This window comes from Podarcis muralis, chromosome 14, assembly GCF_964188315.1.
Source record: "Podarcis muralis chromosome 14, rPodMur119.hap1.1, whole genome shotgun sequence".
NCBI classification, from domain to species: Eukaryota; Metazoa; Chordata; class Lepidosauria; order Squamata; family Lacertidae; genus Podarcis; species Podarcis muralis.
In genome coordinates, this window is record NC_135668.1 from 20,163,963 (window position 1) to 20,182,871 (window position 18,909).

Consider the following 18,909-nt stretch of genomic DNA (forward strand, 5'->3'; position numbering starts at 1 on the left):
GCTATCTATCTATTTAAGGAAAGCATGCCCGATGTACAGTGGTACCTTGGTTTACGAACTTAATCCGTTCTGCAAGTTCGTTCTTAAACCAAAGCGTTCTTAAACCAAGGTGATCTTTCCCATAGCAGCGGGGGACTCATTTTACAAATGGAGCACACTCAACAGGAAGTGAAACATGTTCTTACTCCAAGGCAAAGTTCACAAACCAAAACACCAACTTCCTGGTTTGCAGCGTTCTTAATCCAAGTTGTTCATAAACTAAGCTGTTCTTAAACCAAGGTACCACTGTATACTGTGTGACAAAGAGCTTCAAGGCCTGGTTATAGGAATGAAACTGTAACTAATACTCTACTTTGCTGTAAACTAAACTTGGTTTAGTAGTCAGATTTCCTTGCAGATCAGTTTCCCCGCCCCCTTGCTGGTTTAAAATTATGATTTAAAATCAATCCACCCTGAATAGATGTCATAATATCACTTCCATTTTGTACCTCCTATGCTAGTTGAAGGAGGCAGGCGTGCTTTGGTCCATGGGGTCACGAAGAGTCGGACACGACTAAACGACTAAACAACAATGCTAGTTGAAATCAATGACAGACAAAACAACGTGTTCCGAACTCAAATAAGTTCTTTATTTTTTTAAGTAAAGAAATTCCATTGAATCAAATGTAACAAAATTACTCTGTTCCGCATGACTCTGTTTATCACACACAGAACAAAAAAAAATTAAGAAAAAAAGATCAAGGACACACTTTTAATAACTTGAAACGTTAGCAGATTTAGAAAAATTGCATTGCTAGTTGCAAATTTTCATCTCAGCAGCAACTGGTTCCTAAGAGACAAGAAAGGAACCAGCAACCATGAGAGTCACTTACACACATGAAACCTGTTCAGGGCAGCATTTTTGTTTCCAAAGGAATTAGGAATGTGAAAGTGATGTTTTCCAAAATGTCTGTCTGGAAGCAAAAATTACCAAAAAAGAAAAAAAGAAAAAACTGAGGTTCAAGAGACATTTTCTTTAAAAAAAAACAAAACCCTAAAAAAAACAACACTCAACTCACTCCGATAAGGCAGCTGCAGTGACAGAAATCAAAGAGCGCACAGGTACAGGTCTAGCTTCCTGAGGTGTTCGGATATTCCTCTGTGTGTTCAGGAGAAAAATGGGGTGTTTATCTTTTAAAGTTGTGCTTTCTTAAATAAGGTGAAAGGCTGTCAGAACGAATCAAATGCAAAATCAAATTTACTTTCAAATGCAGTTGAAATAGCTGTGATGAAATAACTTGAATGGACAGACTCACAGATTCTAACACACTACACTGATGAATCTCAATGGCAGATTAAGTTCTTGAGGTTCCCAGTACAAAACAGCCACACAAATTAAGCCATGATGTCTGCATAGGCTTTTTACCAGCCATTGATCTGGAACTGAACCTACTTCAATTCTGGAAAAGGCTGCTTGGTACAAGCAGAGATTCTGCTGCATATAGCAAAATAATAACTCCTGCGAGTTGCAAAAAAAAAAAAAAAAAAAGCTGAAAAACAGTGAATCCCCATCTCAGGAATTTTGAAACAATGGCTTACTCTACAAGGATTTGAACCAGCAAAAGTGCTGGAAGGTTGGTGGTCCCAGAAACCGAGGAAATGTCTTGCACGGAGGAAATAGGGATGGTTGCTCTGGTTGCAAAATGGAAAAAAGCGGGGGGGGGGGGAATACCAATTCTCAGTTCCAGCTTTATAAATGCTGCCCTTTCATGGTTGTGCCCTTTAATGTAACCAGCAAAAAGAACAGAACACCAGATGCTTCAATGAGATACAGTACAGTTTTTGATTAAAAAAGGGGGGGAAAGATCCCACTGCCCCCGCATTCCACCCGGCTGATTTCATCTCATTTTGTCAAGCAACCAAACCAGAGGCGCTTCAAGGCAAAGGAGATTTTAAAAAGAAAACAATTCCAGATAAGGAACATGTGGAGACAGCGAAACAAGATGTTAGAATAGTACGAAGGCCACAAAACTCCAGCAGCGTTGCATGGCACCCACCACCCCTTTTCAATGGAGACCTTGCTCAGTACACTACCAGCAGGCTACTTTTCGCCCTCACTGGCAATAAGTGTGCCTGGTGTGCGACTAAGAGGTCCGCATAACATGTAGCTAAGGAGGATTGCTTAGGCAACTGATATATGGGAGGGGGCCGGTGGTGTGTTTCAGATACTTTACAACCATCTTGTTGGCTATTATTACTCTTGTCAAGACTACTCAGTGATACACACCTGGACCTCTCCTTGTAGAGATGCTTTCCTATGATAAGAGTCCCCAGACAGGGAGTTGGAAGTTTCTATTCTGGCAGAAAACTCAAAGGCCAATGACAATACAATTGGAAGAAAACTGCTAACCTCTGTATAACTGAATGTAGGGCATGCCCTTTTAGAAAAGAATAGACCAAACACTTTCAGCATGAGTCTGGGACAAAAAAAGAGAGAGTTGTAAACATGGCCTGCTACCTAGTAATGTAAGCCTTCACAAAAAGACCGGAGCCAATCTTAAAAAGGTGCCCAACCTTAAGAGTCCATGAATATCCGGAATACAAACATTTCAGCCACAACCAGGCCACTTTAGTGCAGGCATCAACAAAACAGTGAAGATATGAATGTTGAAATAGATGCACAGCTTACAGAAAGCTGCAGATGTTATCAGTGAAGAGCTGCTTTATGCTTTCATCTGATGAAATCTGATTTGAAAATAATTGAACATGGCAGCTCTTACCACGTGGCAAACCAATTGAATGCAACAGATCACCTCAAACAGAAAGGTCTGAAGTGGTGTGCTGTTTTTTTTTTTTGTTTTTTTTTAAGTAACAAGATCTGGTGAGCTCCTGTGCACAGTTACAAACAGCAAATCGTAACACAGAAAGCATCACCAAGATCAAATTTACTGGCAAAAATAATGGGATGGAAGAAATGTTAGTGTACTGGATGCTTCCTTATTTTTGTTTGTTTGTAATATCTTTCGGGGGGGGGGCTGAAGTCTAGCCTACTGACAAGCAGGGAGATGCATTTGCATTACAGCAGAATCACAGATTTACTGGAAAATACTAACTGAAAGTCAGAATCACATATATTTTTAAAATGGAATTTGTAAAGCCACTTCCTCCTGTTGGATCAAGTTAACTCGTTCTTTCCCCTACTGGGGTTTTTTTTTCTGGGGGGTGGGGAGCATTAAGTGTATCCCCAAGTGTGTCTATCAAGCAGACTGAGAACCTAAATTTTATGGTCTCACTGGCAGTGTTCTGGGGCAAAATAGGTTTCCAAATTTCTATATGGCCATGTTAGTGAGAACTAAAGACTCTAACAGCTCCACATTTTGGTGTGTGTGTGGGGGGGGGGGGAAGGGATCCCTTCTAACATTTCACAAGAGCGCTAATGATTTTCAAGGGTTTGATGGTTTTAGACAAGAGTGGTTCATGCTCTCCTCCATTTAAAAGAATTTTAACCACTGAAGTGATCTTCTTTGAAAAGGCTGTATTACATAGGTGCATTGCCATGTGATCCCTGAGTACTGAAGCTTAAGAATGCCTAAATATGAACACTGGAGTGCCATCAAAAGCAGGCATCAACTCATCTTCCTGTTCAGGTGCAAAACTAGTTCCATAGCTGAAGGGCCCTTTACAAATAATTGCATCCTCACATCCACCTTCAAGCAGGAGAAGGTAATAAAAGCCTTTCCTTTGTGAAAAATGCAGTTTCCCTTTTAAATGCATCAAAAATGTCTTACTTGGGTAGAAGTCAATGGTAGTGTTAAATTCCGCTATTTAGTACCTATTTGTTAAGAAGTGGGGCAGATGAGATTTATATGATCAAAAGAGAAACCAGAAGTGGGGCAGATGAGAAAGATGGCTCTCAGTGGCAGGTCTAGAGGAGCTTCTATGCTTATGTGCTGCTAGGCAAACTCTTTTTGGCAAAACAGCTGCACACTAAAGAGGAAAAAACTAATATTGTGGAGACTGATGTGAAACAGACACTCTCATAGCTAACTTTCTAAATTTTAAGTGGGGGTAAAGAAGCTACATTCACTTCCAATATATATTTGCAGTAACTAAAAATGATTTCAACATCTACTTCCACTCAAACAGAAAGGAGACTCTAGATAGTGACCTGCACTGCTTATGCACCTATAATTTCATCCGCACACTAGGGTTTACGTAGGATTTTGGCAGTTTATGGATACAGAAGAAAATTCCAAAGAATAACATACAAATAGGCTGAAAAAGAATGGAGAGCCAACTCTTTGAGGAAAAGGAAAGAGCCATAAGCACTGGCCAAATCATGTCTTGCTAGGCTTGGTCACTCCCTCAGATTTGAGGGGGTAGAACTTGAGTTCTACACAGCTTGCCAGACATGTCAAGGTTGCTGAACTAAGGCTGAAGGAGTTTTCATTCCTGATGTGAGAAATGCACCTCTGCTACAGTAGCTAATTATTGCTCAATAAATAAAACCAGAAGAGATAGAATAACCCCCGAAAACTCAACCTTTCTGAATTTCAAAGCTGCTCCAGGATATGTTCTATGAAGCATCCAAGTTCAGAAAGGATTCCTATCCATGTTAAAAAAAAAAATCACACTATAATTAAAGTGCCTTGAGAAACAAAATCAAAAAGGTTTAAACAATAAAGTGCAAACTGTTATGGAAAATGGGGTGCATGAGAACTCCTGCAAAAAGAGGTGAAAGGGACCACAAGGAGGCAACAGTGAGCTGACAATTCTGAAGGGAAGCAGTGTCTTACTACAATGTTCCACTGTCTTAATAGAAAAGTAATCTAAATATCAGATTTTAAAAAAATCTTATTAATACATATATGGCTGAATATTTTTCTTCCAGGGTGGAAACTCTGTAGCTCAGTGAAGAAATATGTCTCTTTATTATATGGCAGTAAAAAAAAAACATTTTTACTGTAACTCAGCCTAATGCATCATTCACCAATTTTCTGTTGATGTCTTTGCTCTGAAAGACAAGTCAGAACACTGGACTCCTCAGATTGTCCTATATAACCTAGTAACTGTAGATGCATTAGATACAGAACTTTTTTTTTCCTTTTAAGCATTTCAATATTGTAGACACCAAATCTCCATCTCCTCTAAGGCAAGGCATACTGACTGAAAATAGCCAGTTCAACGCTTTAGAAGTCTGGGGATTTAATTGATTTATCTATTATGTTCTTCCCTAGCAGACATGAAATGTGGGCAAGACAAAAAAAAAAAAAAAAAGACAAAAAAAAGCATAGATGGATATTATATTCTCTCTTTCACACACACAAAAAGTTCCTAAGAGTATACATATAGATTTGCTAAGAAGTACTCTAGAAAACAAAACACAAAAAAAGGGCCACCTACAAACTGATAGCAAGTGGCTTCCATTCGGAGACCGTATTAAAAGGCCTGGGTTAAGAGCACACAAATGTCTTGTGTCAAAATAAAAATTCCTTATACTAGAAAAGGCAAGTATCACAAGGCTACTTGTTTAGTCTCGAGTAGTAACACAACAGGGAATCCACTGGACTGATCAACCCAGAAGCCATCTTTGAGCCAAGTCTCAACAAAAAGCAAAATGTGACTGTACACACCCAGCCATCACTCCAGAATTCTGGAGCAACTGTAGTGCTGATTACACATCAAACACTTTCAAAGCAATCTAAACCCTCGAAGTGCATTAATCAGAAAGGGCAAGCCCCCTCCCACCCCCTTCTCAAAGGGATGCAATTCCGGAAACTCAAAATTCTTTCAGCTTTCCCCTTGTTTTATGGACAGCCTTTCCGATGACTTGCAGAGCGAACTACGACTGATTTCCTCTACAGATAGATATAGATGTCTCCCCCCAGGTGGGGAGGGAAAAAATGCAACCACAAACAGACTGTAACTCCTAACGCACATCACTGACTGCTAGACAAGTTTTGCAAAAACCAGAAGTGGGTTTTTTTGTTTCAGTTTCTATCAGTGAAAGTGTGGACAGATGGTCAAGAGCATCAAAACTTCTTGCTAATTTCAAAAATGTTCTTTCGTTGCACTTGTTTCAGAACCTTGAAGCAAGCTATAGATGGCAACCCACCAATACAGTGCATCAGTTCTTCCAATACACAACTGTACTGCAAATGATCAAATATACTCCAAACTTGCTCAGTGCCAGTCATTAGCCTCTCCGGCCGTAGCTCTACTTTGGCATGAAACACTATGGTCAATGCCCAAGTTCAACGTGTTCAGAAGTTAGGTCTGGAAAAGCAGAAGAGATTAAGAGTTCCAGAAGATGGGGATTAAAGGTGAAACAACCTGAAGTCTTTGGAACTGTTTATTCTTGGCCAGATGATTGTTCCGTATCGGAGCATTGTGATTTATTCTTCTCCCACTGACAGATGGCATTGGCATATTGGACCACAAGCTTATCCATCCAGGTGAGGGGTTCAGGAAAGAGTACTGCACCCTCAAAAAAACCCAGGTGACCTCCATGCAATGGCAAAACAAACATGACATTCTCCCGCTTTTCTGCAAGAGTGAAAAAACACAAGTTTAGAACTCAACAGGATCTGCATCTTACCAAAATACAGTACTTTGTCCAGTAAAACCTCAGGTTTAAGGTATAAAAGGTAAAGGGACCCCTGACCGTTAGGTCCAGTCACAGACGACTCTGGGGTTGCGGCGTTCATCTCGCTTTACTGGCCGAGGAAGCCAGCGTACAGCTTCCGGGTCATGTGGCCAGCATGACCAAACCGCTTCTGGCGAACCAGAGCAGCGCACGGAAATGCCGTTTACCTTTCTGCCGGAGCGGTACTTATTTATCTACTTCCACTTTGACGTGCTTTCGAACTGCTAGGTTGGCAGGAGCAGGGACTGAGCAATGGGAGCTCACCCCGTTGCGGGGATTCGAACCACCGACCTTCTGATTGGCAAGCCCCAGGCTCTGTGGTTTAGGCCACAGTGCCACCTGCGTCCCTTATACTCTACTGTATTATTTTGGCTAGAAAATGTATATACAGCCACCTGTGTTCCAGGTAGGCATGATACTCCAGTTATAAGGCAGTTGCATTAGTCAAGATGCAAGCTACATGAAATCAAGTCTGTGCTGGATATTTCCCACTGATCCTTCTAGAAAGGAAGATACCCCAATACCCTCTTCTGCTGCTCCTTTAGTGTCAAATTTTAGGTTGCAAACTCCTTGCGGAAGGGGCCTATCTTTTTGGACTCTGTAAAGAATATGCACATTATGGTTCTATATGAGACACATGCATAGGTTACAAGTTTGTCTGGAAAAACAAACATGCCCTCTGCCCTCCAAGGCTATCTTTAGGTTATCACAACACTACACTGCCTTGCAGAAATCTATTTACTGAAGCTTTCAGCTCACCTGAGAGGGCTTTTGGTATTGATAAGAGACTATCGTGCACCAGAGGGTCATCAGCAGCATTAACCAGCAAGAGGGGAACAAAGATCTGCAGATTAAAACAAAAGAATTCTGTGTTGGAACACAATCTTGTTTGTAGTCTAGTTATGAAGTCACAATTGAGTACATCAAGTGCTGTAGGTGCCCTGAACCTGCAGAAACACCACTGTTCAGATAATGCACATTTAAAATTGATGGAGGGGCTCCTTAGCACCAGTGTAAGTGATTTCTGTCACAGAAAGCTTTTATTACTACAAGCAGCAGTCAATAGCATATCTTCTGCAGTGCTGGGTTTGAGGCAAAACAAATTCACTGTTTTGCTATAGGTGGAAAAGATTTTGAACTAGTATAAAACTCAAGAGTGTAGAATTGGCTACGGTGACTTAAACTTAACATTTCCAGTGACAGACATCTGCTGCTTTCTAAATTTAGGGAAAACGGAAACAGAATTGGGGGGAGCACTAATGACAGCATATGTAGCCTATTCCATAGAAGTTAATCAGAAATTGCCTTACAGAAAAACAATAGATAAATAGATTCTATAAAAAATGTTGGTCTCCAAGTACCTGACCATAAGATAAGATAATAAACTGGTTGTAAAAATTTCACAGAGATGCATATTTCCATTTGCTGACCATACCACAAATAAGCATACTTTCCAAGGCAAGGAAAATTATTGCTAATTTATGATGACCCCACATAAAGCCTTTTGATTAGTACTACTATTCAGCAACATGTGCTATAAGCTGGGCTAGAAGCACATGAGGACCTTCTCCATCTCACCACAAATCTCACATACTAACATATGTGACATATGTGGTACATGTCAAAAACTAGAGTAACAATATCATATCAACTTACTTTCTGCAAGTAATGCAGGCAACTCTCCTGTTCATAGTATTCCTTTAAGGTGCTGTAGCCATGGAACTTCCTGAGACACAGTAAAAAAGAAGCTTAAGCATTTAGAGATTTTCTTGTTATTGAATCACATATATTTTCTTCTAATTCTTATACGATATACGATACAATATCTTTATTGTCATTGTCCCTTGCGGAACAATGAAATTGAAAACTACATAAAACTACATAAAGGATAACAATAGTTCTCCAAATAAGACACTTGAAATAATTACTTCTATACAAGTTAAAGCCAACATTCTGCTTCAGCTTTCAAAAGAACTATCTAGTGCCACATCCAGAGAATATGGAACTATTTATATGTTCCTCTTGTTCTTAGCTTTAATATCTAAATTCCATTCCCCAAGACTGTCTGTCCTGCAGAAAAAAAGCATCAAAAGAAGAATGTGGCTACTTAGGAAACAATTAGCTAGGGAACAAAATACCAAGCAAGGAAGCAGTAAGACAAATATGTGGAAAGGAATGTACACACACGTAGCCATATCAAATACACTGGAAACATCCTTTCCGATTTAACTGCAGAACCCATAAGTTAAGGAAGTTAAAACTAATTATATTACTAGCCCCTCTTTAGATGCAACATCAGGCTCCCACAGAAGTCAATCCCCTACTCAACTAGTAGAACGTAATGCTGATGTTCATATTACTCCCAGCCATCCTAAATATTATTTGTACTGGTCATGAGCCATAAACAGGCCATCCTATTATTTGTGTACAATACATTCCAGGACTCCTTGGATGAAGTAACAGAAGCAAGCAAAAACAAGCAAGGAAACACAAATAGGAGGTATAGCAACTCCTAGTCTGCCTATTTGGGAATGCAAGTTTTACTGAGGAACAAGTGTGCAGCCAAAAAAAGGAGGGTGTCCTCTGAGGACAGGGTTGATTTCTTGCCATATCACTATAGGGTGTAGGGGAAACTAAGGCTAACCAACGAAGGCTTTATCTAGTTTCTACGGGAAAACCTACCCTTGAAACTCCATGACAGAAGTTCAGCTATGTAACACAATTATGTAGAAAGTGGTAAGCACTGATCATAAGGAATCACAACTTTTTGCTTATGCCAATGGCTACTGGCAAATCAGTATATGAAGAATTTGATGCAACTACAAATCTAAAATAAACATTTCATGCAGACCGGCTTCATTTTCCATCTATACCAGAACTGAAAGTGATTCAACACTGGTGCTAGCTTTTGGGGGCATTGGTGCTGCTAACAAAATGACACTCCTGGCTCTATTCTGATGAACTTTTACCTGCACCCCTCAGGTGTTTCTGTAGCACCACCAAGTAACTCAAATTATTGGAATTTGCCAAAGGAATTAGATGACAAGGATCACTGTTTTCTAACCATTCAGAAAAGATTTCTAGCACTGGCTTAAGATATGTTTCACAAAAACACTGTAGAATCTCAACTGCATAGTCTGATTAGTCAACCCTGCACCCTAATTTTACTCACTCAACAGTGTTGCTATTTACAGCATGGTAAATCATTTTTTAAAGTGTAACGAACAAGAGGCAAGACAAACCTGTAAACAATAAGATCTAGAAAGAATTGGGAGTTATATGCACAATGATGATAACAGCAGCCTCCATTTCAGGAAGGTCTAAATGACAGGGGAGAGTTACCAAATGTGCTTCTTGATGTGCATACCTCATGATACTGTCATCAATCTGCATAAGGGATGTTGCTGTGTGAAGTCTGCTCAAGTCTGACTCTAATAAACTCTGAGGCTTTTTAGGGCTCTCAGCAAACAAGGTGTGTCTGAAACATAGAGAATGAAGTCAGTGACTATGAAACATAGACATACTCTAACTATTAGATAACGTACTCTATTGGGTTTACTGCTGATCTGAAAGTCACTTCATAAATTGCTTTATGTTGACACAGATCTTAAGATCCATGTTACTGTCATCTCCAATACAATTCTGAATCTGTCCCGTGTGAAAAAAATACAAAAGGCAGTTTTGTTCAGCCCTGAAGACTTGATACTGGCTCAGATTTTGACATTGGTGCAGAAACTGGTGCAGATACAAACAGTATACCTGAAGGAGCATCCCCCATCGTTCAGCCCAGACACTGAGGTCCAGCTCTGAGGGCCTTCTGGCGGTTCCTTCACTGTGAGAAGTGAGGTTACAGGGAACCAGGCAGAGGGCCTTCTCGGTAGTGGCACCTGCCTGTGGAACACTCTCCCATCAGATGTCAAGAAAATAAACAACTATCTGGCTTTTAGAAGACATCTGAAGGCAGCCCTGTTTAGGGAAGTTTTTAATGTTTGAGGTTTTATCGTGTTTTTAATACTGTTGGGAGCTGCCCAGAGTGGCTGGGGAAACCCAGCCAGATGGGCGGGGTATAAATTATTATTATTATTATTATTATTGGAGTAAAATTGAGCCAAAGTCAGAAGTGCTTAAGAATCAGTGTACTGCAGTAGTCAGGAAGTTGGCCTTAGAGCAGTAGATCCCAGTTCAAAGCCCTGCTCAGCCATGAAGTTTGCTGGTGTTGACTTAACTTGGGCCAGACATCTCAGTCTCATTTTTCTCACAGTGTTGCTGAAAAATAAAATGGCAGTGTGTGTGTGTGTGTGCGTGCGCAACCACATATGCCACCTTGGTCTCCTTGAAAGAAGGAATCTCTCTGCCCATCCCAGTGCTGGAATTTATTTCCACCTTTGTGATGCTGCAAAAACCAGTGGGGTCTTCAGGGGCTGAAAAATCTGTTTGGGGGACTGAATGAGGCCCCTGGGCCAGAGGTTAGCACTCCCTGCACTAGGCCCTGTGGGCAATTACATTACTTAGCAATAGCCCTGTCAGCGGAGGTGAGAACAATGCAAGAGGGTGTGTGCTGTAGACTATGGATCAGATGCATGATCATGTTCTCCAAAAAGCAGAGGTGGAGCAGAAAATGTGCAAAAGGAAGTTTGGTTTGAGGGTTGGCCTTGGAGCACAAAAGATCCATTATGGAGACAAAAGTGTTTTTGTAGATTAACAAGCCGTCCTTCAAACCTGCCAAAGGTTGCTCATGCTTACAACTAAGAGCTCTTTTAACAGGGAGATTAATATATTTAGTTAAGTTGTCATAATATTTAGTTATCTGGGATGAATTAAGGGGGTTCTATATCCTATACATAATTAGAGTCTCTTAAAGCTGTTTTTCCATACTGGCTTAAACAGGAAGCAATACAGCAACTACAGTTGCAAGCTTTGACTCCTGCTAACCTGGAACTGTTCAAACAACCAGTTATTGTAGTTTCACACCCTTTCCCCAAGCACAGCCAAAGTGTCACAGACTTTCTTAAGTAAGATGTTTCTGAAAGTAAGGTTACTAACGCACATGGTTCTTCAGTAGCTACTGATCCAGAGGAGAATTAATTTTGTTGGTACCCTGCTCAACTTGGCGACACATAAGAACAATTTATGGTACTGCACATTATCAGCTGACACAGAGGCCCATTTAGAATATAAAGAGCATCATTTTGTACCTGTGAGACAATATGATTTTCTTCAAATTGTCTGCCATGAGGAAGTTGTAAAATCTCCGACACTGATCCCATTGCATGAAGGTTTCCTGTGCCCTAAAGATATGACATGGGGGAAATCAATTGAAAGCTGGAAAAGCAAGCTTCCAGGGTCATAGCAACAAAAAGTACTCTGCAAATAGATGGCAGCATTTCCACATAACTAATTTGATTCACTTCAAGGGGCCACCTATATGTTATCACAGCTTAAAAAGGAATCAGCTTTCTTTTTTTTCAAACACACAGTAATGCATAAGAGAAATGTGTCATTAAAGGATTCAGCCAGCAGGGGGAACAAAAGCATTAGAAACTGGAGCACAAAACAGCCAACAGCTTGCAAAACAGAACTTTCTAGGAAGAGATGGGTTCAGTTCTATGTTGTCTCAACAGGTAATTTCAAACATGCGTTACAAAAATTGACAGAGCATGGACAGATGAACTCAAAACTGTATTTGAAACTGCTATTTTTTAAAAAACAAGGTTAACTAGGTAAGGAAAACACAGAGCAACTAGTACTTATAAAGAATGAGAGGTTTTTGCACAATACCCACCTCCCTTTTAATACTGCAGTCTCTGAATGTGTACACATGCCAAAGGTGGCACAGTCTTGTGAAGCAATTTGTAAAAGTCTAAAATCTATCTTGCAGTTACATGCAGTATCCTCACATTTTTCTCAGGTTCAAACAAAGTTTGACAAATATTTTAGAGATGGGGAGGAGAGAAGACACGGTGTATTAAGCTTATGTTGTTCCAATTTCTAATCCTCTTGCTTAAAAAAATTAATCCTGCCACACGATTTCTGCAGCTGCACAGTCGTAAATATAAAGGGAGCCTTTGTTGTCCAGTTTGGAACCAGAGCTGAATTGCTAAGTGTTCTATTAATATGGAGGTTGCCATTTCCTTAGCCTGCTTGACACTTTCTCCAACCAGAAGGGCCTCCTGTGTAGTATTTACATTCAGATACAACATTCTTTAGTTAAAGTGCAGTTACAGCTACAGTACTGCAACTAATGGATTTCAATTGCATTTATTTCCTAATAAGCAGAACTTTGCATACTAAATGTCATTCTAGGGAAGGCTTCCAACTCTATATCCATTTGTGCAAGTGGGTGATGAAATCAATTATTGGTTGTTGTTTTTTAGAACAGTACCCTCCCTTGGGTTTTGACCTTAAAATACACCAGAGCTCATCGAGGTTAGGTTAAACGATTTTTAACCTTTCTTTCAGAGCACACTGCCCTCAGCGCACAGGACTATAAAAAGCATGGCTGCTACATACTCTGCCTGAATTAACATTACTGTAAATGTACAAATATCTAACCAGATCTGAAAGAACACCAAGAAATTCCCTTCCTAAACCTCTACTCATCATTTGGAGACTGGCAAGAATATAAGACTCTATCTTTCAATATTCCAGTGTAATCTGGCTTTATAATACTTTCGATACCATTGACCATGGTGTCCTTCTGAAGCAACTGTCCAAACTAGGGGTTGGGTGGCACCACTTTGCGGTGGTTCCAGTCCTACTTGGATGGCCATTCCCAGAGGGTGTTGCTTGAGGAATGCTTTTCAGCCCTGTGGAACCTTCACATCTACATAAAACCGCTGGGTGGGGTTATCCAGAGGTTTGGAGTACATTGTCAGCAGTATGCCGATGACACTCTGCTTTATTTCTGCTTTACATCTGCAGGTGAGGCAGTGGAAGTGCTGGACCAGTGTCTTGCCTTGGTAATGGACTGGATGAGAGCCAAAAAACTGAAACCCAATCCAGATAAGACTGAGGCACTGTTAGTGGGTGGTTCCCTAGACCAGATGGGTGGAGATTGCCTGTTCTTGATGGGGTTACACTTCCTCTGAAGGAGCAGGTTCATTGCTTGGGGGTACTCCTGGATCCTTTGCTGTTGCTCAAGGTGGCCTCAGTGGCCCAGAGTGCCGTCCATCAGCTTCAGCTGGTGGCCCAGCTACACTCCTATCTGGACAGGGATAGCCTAACTACTGTTGTCTATGCTGTGGTAGCCTCAAGGTTGAATTACTGCAATGCGTTATACGTAGGGCTGCTTCTGAAGACGGTTCAGAAACTTCAGCTAGTGCAGAATTCAGCTGCCAGGTTGCTCACCGGAGCAAGATGGCTTGAGCATACTACACCAATCCTGGTCTGACTGCACTTCCTACCAATTCTTTCCGGGCCCAATTCAAAGTACTGGTTTTGACCTATAAAGCCTTGAACAGCTCAGGACCACAATACCTCAAGGACTACCTCTTCCCGTATGAACCTACCCAGACCTTGAGATCATCTCCTGAGGCCCTTCTTTCTGTGCCTCCTCCTTGAGAGGTCCAGAGGGTGGCATTTGAGAACGGGCCTTCTCTGCAGTGGCTCCCCATCTGTGGAATGCTCTCCCCAGAGAAGTTCACCTGGTGCCTTCATTATATAACTTTAGGTGACAGGCAAAAACCTTACTTTTTAACCAGGCCTTTGGTTGATTTGACTGACATCCTATGCCCTTTTAAAATGTGGGGGTTTGGGGGGGAGGGGGTTATTGGGTTGCTGTTTTTATTTTGAGGTTTTATATTTTGATTTTGTTCTGTGAACTGCCCTGAGACCTCCGGGTATAGGGCTGAATTATATTATAATATAATATAATATAATATAATATAATATAATATAATATAATATAGGTGTCGTGCTTCTAAGTAGCACAGACAAAGCAAGCATCTTTAAGGTCCTTTTTTAAATGTCACTTTTGATCTCTTGGGATATATGTAGCTCCTGTGTGCACACATGGACACTACTATACATCCTGTTTGGAGCCTCAGTTCAACACTGGAAATACACAGAGCCAAAGTAGTTTTGGGAGACTGTGACTCTGAACAAAAGAACAGCAGGAGGGAAGGGTGTGTCTAATATTCTTCCCACTGGCACTTTTCCTAATTATAATCACCTCTGCCCAGCTAATGCATCCCCATTTTACAGCAGAGTTCTAGATTTGTGTTTATGCAAAGGGAGGTGGCAGCTGGAAAAGGTCTGGATTTTTGCAGAAAAAATGCTAGCAAGGTTAAGAACACTCTAGTCTCCCCCTATTCCTCTGCTAAAAATGGCAGCCTCCCAACGCTACTTTTCACTTATACATACCGCCTCTCCGCTCCCCCAGAATCTGTTATAGTAGTTTGCACGGAGAATTAGTTTGACCCAGCTCTCAACCCAAAATACACAGCACAACTGTAGGCAGAAATGATACTAGCAGCAATGACACGGCATAACTAGATATCAAAAAAACTGGCCATGACAAAGCTTCCAAAGAGACTGCTAATATTGAATAAAAGAGTACAGATCAATAGGTTGGGTATATGTGGAAATGGTTTGAACCCTTTGCTCTCAACTAAACGCCTACAGCAACTGAATATGCCAACAGCAATTTTAATGATGAAATCTGCTGTAAGTTTCCAGTTCCCTTTTTTGTGCAAAAAGTTCAAAACAGAGTTTAGTCACAAAACTTCACACAACTAAAGTTTTTATGCTCCTAAACCCCAAAGAAAGCTTTCGGTATCTGTATCATATCTCCATGACCAGCAGACTGTTTCCTTAGACATGTACCATAAGTTTCTCTTGCTCTACAAGACCAAGCTTACCTCAGTGCACTGTACCCTTGACATACGCTGACACAGCACAATACACCCTCTTGGTTAGTCTGGTTCTCCCCCAGATATTTGCACACTATGTTTCCACCGAGGCTGAAGCCCACAACAACCAGCTTGGATTGAGGATAAGTTTTCCTGATGTAGTTCACCATGGCTCCAAATTCCCATGTGCAACCTGTAGAACAGCAAAAAAAATTAAACATCACATATCACAGATGCATTTAAAGTCCCAATCTTCCCCCAGAGCTCACATATGCACTTCAAGAGACAACATTTCTGACAACATTGTTCATTATTGAAGCACAATGGGCATTTTTGCACATATACAGTGATATTCCAGAAGATCATACAGAGGGAGAATACACCCACATTAATAGTGAAACCCACACCTGCTCTTCTAAAGAACCTTTTTCTTCCCTTTTTTACTGCCATATGAACAGAGCCTCTAACTGCCGGCTACAGCAGCAAACTCCCCCCCCTTTTTTTTTTTTAAATGATCAAAGCAAGTTTTTCAAAATATTTCATTCTCTGTTCAGCAGTCATCAGGTCCCAGCCAAAAGCTGTAACTAAAAATACTACACACACTTTCATTTCTTCCAACTGTGAACTGGGAGAGAAATCTATAAAGTATCCCCCTCCCTGCAAAAAAAAACCCCAAATTGCTGCACACAGTCCAGATTTCCAGCAGCTATTCAGCGATCAAGTCTAATTTGTGCATTTGACTGTAATCCTTCATGTGCAGGGATTTGTACAAACCTTTGGGAACTGAAGACTGTATTCATACACATAGCACTCCTGTGCCAACATGGCCTGACTATTATTTTCTACTGTCAATGGCCACTCCTTCAAAAACATTTACAGGAACCTAGGAAGCTGCCTTATATCGATCAATGGGGTCCATCTAGCTCTGTATGGTCTACAGTGACTTACAGTGGCTCTCCATGGTTTAAGATGGAGTCTCTCCTAACCATTCTTGGAGATTATAAGGACTGAATCCCAGACATTCTGCATGCAAAGTAGATGCTCTACCTCTGAGCTACAGGCCTAAGAGGCATTATAACCCTTCAGGAATTTTTAGAGTTAGGGACAGCACCAAGAAGCCTTAATACCAATACCACGCTGATCCCCAGGGCTTGCTTGCAGTGACTGAAACAGGACTATGTTGTGTTCCAGCTAAGCAACATAACATGGGTTTCTGAGACACTCTGGCAGCCCTTAGGTGGGCACAAAAAGCTACTGGCATGCTTCTCACCTCCATATTCTGGAGGGTCACAGAATATGGGGAGATGGGGATCTTGGCAGTCAGCTTCATATTGGACCCTTGGCTACAGATACAGTTTCTCTTCGGCTCTCACCCCCTTCTCCCATTAGCTCTCTTGGGGCTGCAGCAGCTCTATCACCATCTTACTTTCTTTTACCTTCCCACGACTATGAAGCAGCATGCTTCCCAAACTTAGAATATAGCAGCCTCATTTGTGTTTTCCCTGCATGCCTTCTTTTCTGGGAGAGGAAAGGGTGCTTAGCTTTGCACTAAAGTAGGGGTGCCACATGTCCGGGAATCAGATTGCAATTTTTTAAAATCGGACTGTAATTTGGGAATATGGCAACCCTATACTAAGGTTTTGGATGCACTTCATCTCTTTCCTTTCAGAGGATGTCTTCCCAAAAAGAACAAGAGGATAGGGTGACTAGGGTTGGACCAGATGCAGCTCCGTGGCTGGGCATGCTCAGCCTGGAATATGCTCAGCAGGTACTGAGTTGATTTCCCAGCCCCTGAGAGGATACATGTGTCACAGCTTGATATTTAATACTTTGGGGAGGAGAGACATTGCACAGCACTTTTTTGGTAGGGAGGATGCATCTTCATTCTTGAAAATGTTTTTCAAGCCTTGTTTATGAACACCATACCTAAGCCTCAAAGAACATAACTCCCATAGGAAGGAGGGGCGGTGCAGAGCTTTACAACAACATTTTGGGTTGCTCAACAACACTCCAGAATTATCTCCTGAGGGCGGAATAGACTATGGTTATTAAAGAGCAGCCATGCAGTAGACCGCACCCTGGAGGCTTGAAATTCTAATCACAAGCACTGAGATACAAGATGTGACAAGAGCCAACAGGCCTACATCAGCTAAAGAGATCCCCACTCTCCTTTAATAGATATCAGCTTTATGCTCACCTGCTCTCTAAAGCTATCTTGAAAAGTTACACATCAATTACTTTTCTGGCAAAGAGAATCTGAGTAAATAGATTCTAGGTGGATGAATGTACTGGACATCCTAGGTGGATGAATGTACTGGACACACAGACGCTGGGAAGCTGGTAATGCTATAGTGGTTGCATCTTCAATTGCTATCTCATAGTCATCCCATTGTGAAGCATTATATATGGCAAAACATTGGCAAGGTGATCATGGTATTATCTCACCAAGTCATCTTGTCCCTACTACTTTCCCTTCCCAATGTTTCCCAATATAGTGTACTGTAAAGAGAGGGGTTTTAGGAATCAACCTTTGGAAACAAAATTAATGCAGACTTAGCACAAGTAATAGCTGCTACTTTGAATACTGTTTTTGTTTTTTTAATTGAGCAAGTAAGTCATCCTGCTTGGGAATTAGCAAAAAAGAGGAGGTTTTATCACAGACAACACTTTCAAGCTTCAGAAGGCACCATCTAGTGTGCTTTGACATTAGAGGACTTTGTCCAGTTGCAAAGTAACTCTGAAAGGTTAAGATGAAAGAGCCAATATTTACCATAAGTGAACATACGTGGTGAAGTCAACTCAATAGTTGGCAGAGCTCCAAGGTGGTTTAGCACAGCACATCGATAGCCATTCTTCTGGGAATAGTCAACAAAGGTGCGGATGTACTGCTTTTCACTGTGATTGGCTATTCCTGGGCAAATTACCATTGTGATATCTTCTGCACAATGAAAAAGGTCGGGAGAGGCAAGTTTTAAAGCAAAAGCAAGAGAATACATGCTAGTTATACCAGTTTCATATTCCACAAAGACAAAACACATTTATTTCACAACAAAGCTATTTTTGCTCCTGATGCATACAGTTTGTTCAATCTGTAGTGATGTTTTATATGCTATGTTTATATCATCAAGGGAAATACACAATATGCCCTGCACAATTTCAGAGTTTGTTCATCTAAGTTCTTTCATCTGACTGAGAGGAGTTTATTTTAACACTTTACTACAGATGTCACTCCAAACGATGTCACTGAGAGAGAGGATTTCTATCAGTTTCCGTACATTACAGTATTTTGAAACTCTTCATGAAGAACCTTGAGGTAATGTATCTGATTAAAACTGAAGGTCTTTGAGGCTAACTAGAAATAACTTTATAAGAGAAGGAATTGTTTGTTTTGGCACGTCTGTTGACTAAATAAAGGGTCCAGATTTATACACTGAA

The 18,909-nt window shown here is 40.9% G+C and overlaps 1 protein-coding gene across 1 annotated transcript in view; it reads right to left on the reverse strand.

Annotated features, from left to right (window-relative positions):
* Nucleotides 1-607: 607 nt before the first annotated feature.
* Nucleotides 608-18,909, reverse strand: part of ABHD2 (abhydrolase domain containing 2, acylglycerol lipase) — a 39,343-nt gene continuing 21,041 nt past the window's right edge. The window contains exons 5-11 of the mRNA XM_028705577.2: nt 18,245-18,412; nt 15,484-15,667; nt 11,821-11,913; nt 9,993-10,103; nt 8,282-8,351; nt 7,385-7,469; nt 608-6,525 (exon numbers count right to left, since the gene is read on the reverse strand). Coding sequence (XP_028561410.1) covers nt 6,332-6,525; nt 7,385-7,469; nt 8,282-8,351; nt 9,993-10,103; nt 11,821-11,913; nt 15,484-15,667; nt 18,245-18,412 — 905 coding nt within the window. The 3' untranslated portion in view covers nt 608-6,331. The remainder of the gene's footprint in view (nt 6,526-7,384; nt 7,470-8,281; nt 8,352-9,992; nt 10,104-11,820; nt 11,914-15,483; nt 15,668-18,244; nt 18,413-18,909) is intronic.